General features: G+C 51.0%; 1 protein-coding gene across 1 annotated transcript in view; it reads left to right on the plus strand.

Moving 5' to 3' along the window:
* Positions 1 to 1,572: 1,572 nt before the first annotated feature.
* zbtb46 (zinc finger and BTB domain containing 46) overlaps positions 1,573 to 2,389 on the plus strand; it is a gene marked incomplete at both ends in the record, with an annotated part of 40,918 nt that continues 40,101 nt past the window's right edge. Inside the window, one exon of the mRNA XM_080534063.1 lies at positions 1,573 to 1,758. Within this exon, the coding sequence (XP_080390189.1) occupies positions 1,573 to 1,758 (186 nt within the window). The remainder of the gene's footprint in view (positions 1,759 to 2,389) is intronic.

Below are 2,389 nucleotides of genomic sequence, written 5' to 3' on the forward strand. Positions count from 1 at the left end.
TGAGTTTGGTAACACTGCGTGTCCCCGCGATTTATCCTTCGCTGAGACGAGAGACAGAGAGAGAGAGAGAGAACGGCGGCCGCTAATGCTCCGGTTAAATATGCACACGGTGTGTGTGTGTGTGTCTTTGTGTCATTGTCTTTGTGTGTGTGTGTGTGTGTGTGTGTATGTGTGTGTTACTATGTACAGTATGTGTGCTTCTTTATATATTGTGTACGTGGGATCTTTATATGCCTGTGTGTGTGTGTGTGTGCGTGTCTGTGTGTGTGTGCGTGTGTGTGTGTGTGTGTGTTTGTGTGTGTGTGCTTTTGTTTCACTCTTCATTTACCAGCACACTGTTGGTGCGTCGGCATGGCAATGGCAACTCCTCTCCCTTTGTCCTCTTTCATCCTCTCTCCTCCTCCCTCATCCTCCTTTTCTCTCTCTCTCTCTCTCTCTCTCCTGCCTCCTCTCTCCCTCTCTCCTGAACAGTATGCATTCCCTCCATCTCATACCTGTGAATCACCGTCGGAAACATGCAGGCGTTTTTTTTTCTCCAGACTGATCGAACCGTCGAATCTCAATTCATCTCAAATCATCTCCAATCGTGTCAAATCAAGTTTATTGATAAGCGTTCCCCGTAGGAAAGCGGTCCCTGGTATATCCGATACATTTCAGGCATTTGGTGTTTTTCTTTTTAACGTTAGTTAAGTGGTGCTGTAGCTCTGGCTCTGCTCTCTGCGGTGTTAAGCGGTTGTGTTTAATCACTGTTGATGTCAGTGAGGGGACGGACCGGACAGCAGCCCTGTGGACTCGCCCATTCTCTTTAGAGAGAGAACAAGGGCAGGAGAACACACCCGCACGCACACACATATACGCACACACACACGCGCGCACACACACACACACACACACACACACACACACACACATGCACACATGTGCTCACACTCACTCACACAGACAGACACACACACACACACACACACTCATGCACGCACACACACACACACACACACACACGCACACACACATGCTCGCATGCTCACACAGACGGACAGACACACACACACACACACACATGCACGCACACTCACATAGACAGACACACACACACACACACACGCTGGTCTCTGGAGTGAGCCTGTCAGCCAGGGCGAACACACACACACAACACCGAGCCAATTTGCAGAATTTGTTACAGAGCTGTTTTTAGACGACAGAGTACATCAGTTGGAATGGGGTTTTCTATTGATGTTGTTTTGTTTATTTTGATGTATTAATGTGGCCCAGAACCGGTTTGCAGTCGTCTGTAATAATAAGTTGCAGTTGCTGCCTCTGCTTTGTACCGCTGTGCTGTTAGTCTGTCACTGTTTACTGGCATAATGAGGCATGTTAGCACTGTGGCGGGAACTTGAATGTCATCGCTCACCTCTCCCTCCCCCCCTTCTCCCCCCTCTCTCCTTCTCCCCTCCACCCCCGTCCCCCTCCCCTCCCTCCCTCTCCCCTCCCTTCCTCTCCCCCTCCCCTCTTCCCTCCCTCTCCCTCCCTTCCAGACTGTGTAGAGGTAGAGGCACACCGTCCGCTAACCAGATGAACAACAGGAAGGAGGACATGGAGATCTCGTCTCACTACCGCCAGCTCCTGCGGGAGCTCAACGAGCAGCGGCAGCACGGCATCCTGTGTGACGCCTGCGTCATCGTCGACGGGAAGATCTTCAAGGCCCACAAGAACGTCCTCCTAGGCTCCTCACGCTACTTCAAGACCCTCTACTGCCAGGTGGGTGGGTGGGTCTAGGGGAGACAGGTGGTTCTACTGCCAGGTGGGTGGGTGTGTCTAGGGGAGACAGGTGGGTGGGTGGGTCTAGGGGAGATAGGTGGGTGGGTGGGTCTAGGGGAGATAGGTGGGTGGGTGGGTCTAGGGGAGATAGGTGGGTGGGTGGGTCTAGGCGAGATGGGTGGGTGGGTGTGTCAAGGGGAGATAGGTGGTTCGTGAAACAGACGTCAAGTAGTTGTTGTAAACAGGTGCCCCTCACCCCCGCACGCCGGTCGAGTCGCTCGAGTCGAACTTACGACCTCTGACTTCCCGATGTTCACCATCAACGCTATCCAAAAGCGAGCGAGTCGACAGCGCGGATGGGGCGTGTTTGAACTCGGAGACATTAGGGAACGCTTTACTTTCCAGTGCTGGTTCCTCTCAAGGTTTCTACCGAACAAGGGAGATTTTCTTTGCTTTTCGGGTTAGCGTTAGCGGTTAGGATTAGGGTTATTGCTTGGCTATTGCCGTGTAAAACAATACATTTAATAATAATAATAATAATAATAATGCATTTTATTTGTATTGCACTTTTCATTGAATCTAAGAGTGCTAATTTGATAGTGGCGGAACTTGGAAGTGGTGACAATGTTAT

Source organism: Nansenia antarctica (genome assembly GCF_963989245.1).
Source record: "Nansenia antarctica genome assembly, chromosome: 6".
NCBI lineage: Eukaryota > Metazoa > Chordata > Actinopteri > Argentiniformes > Microstomatidae > Nansenia > Nansenia antarctica.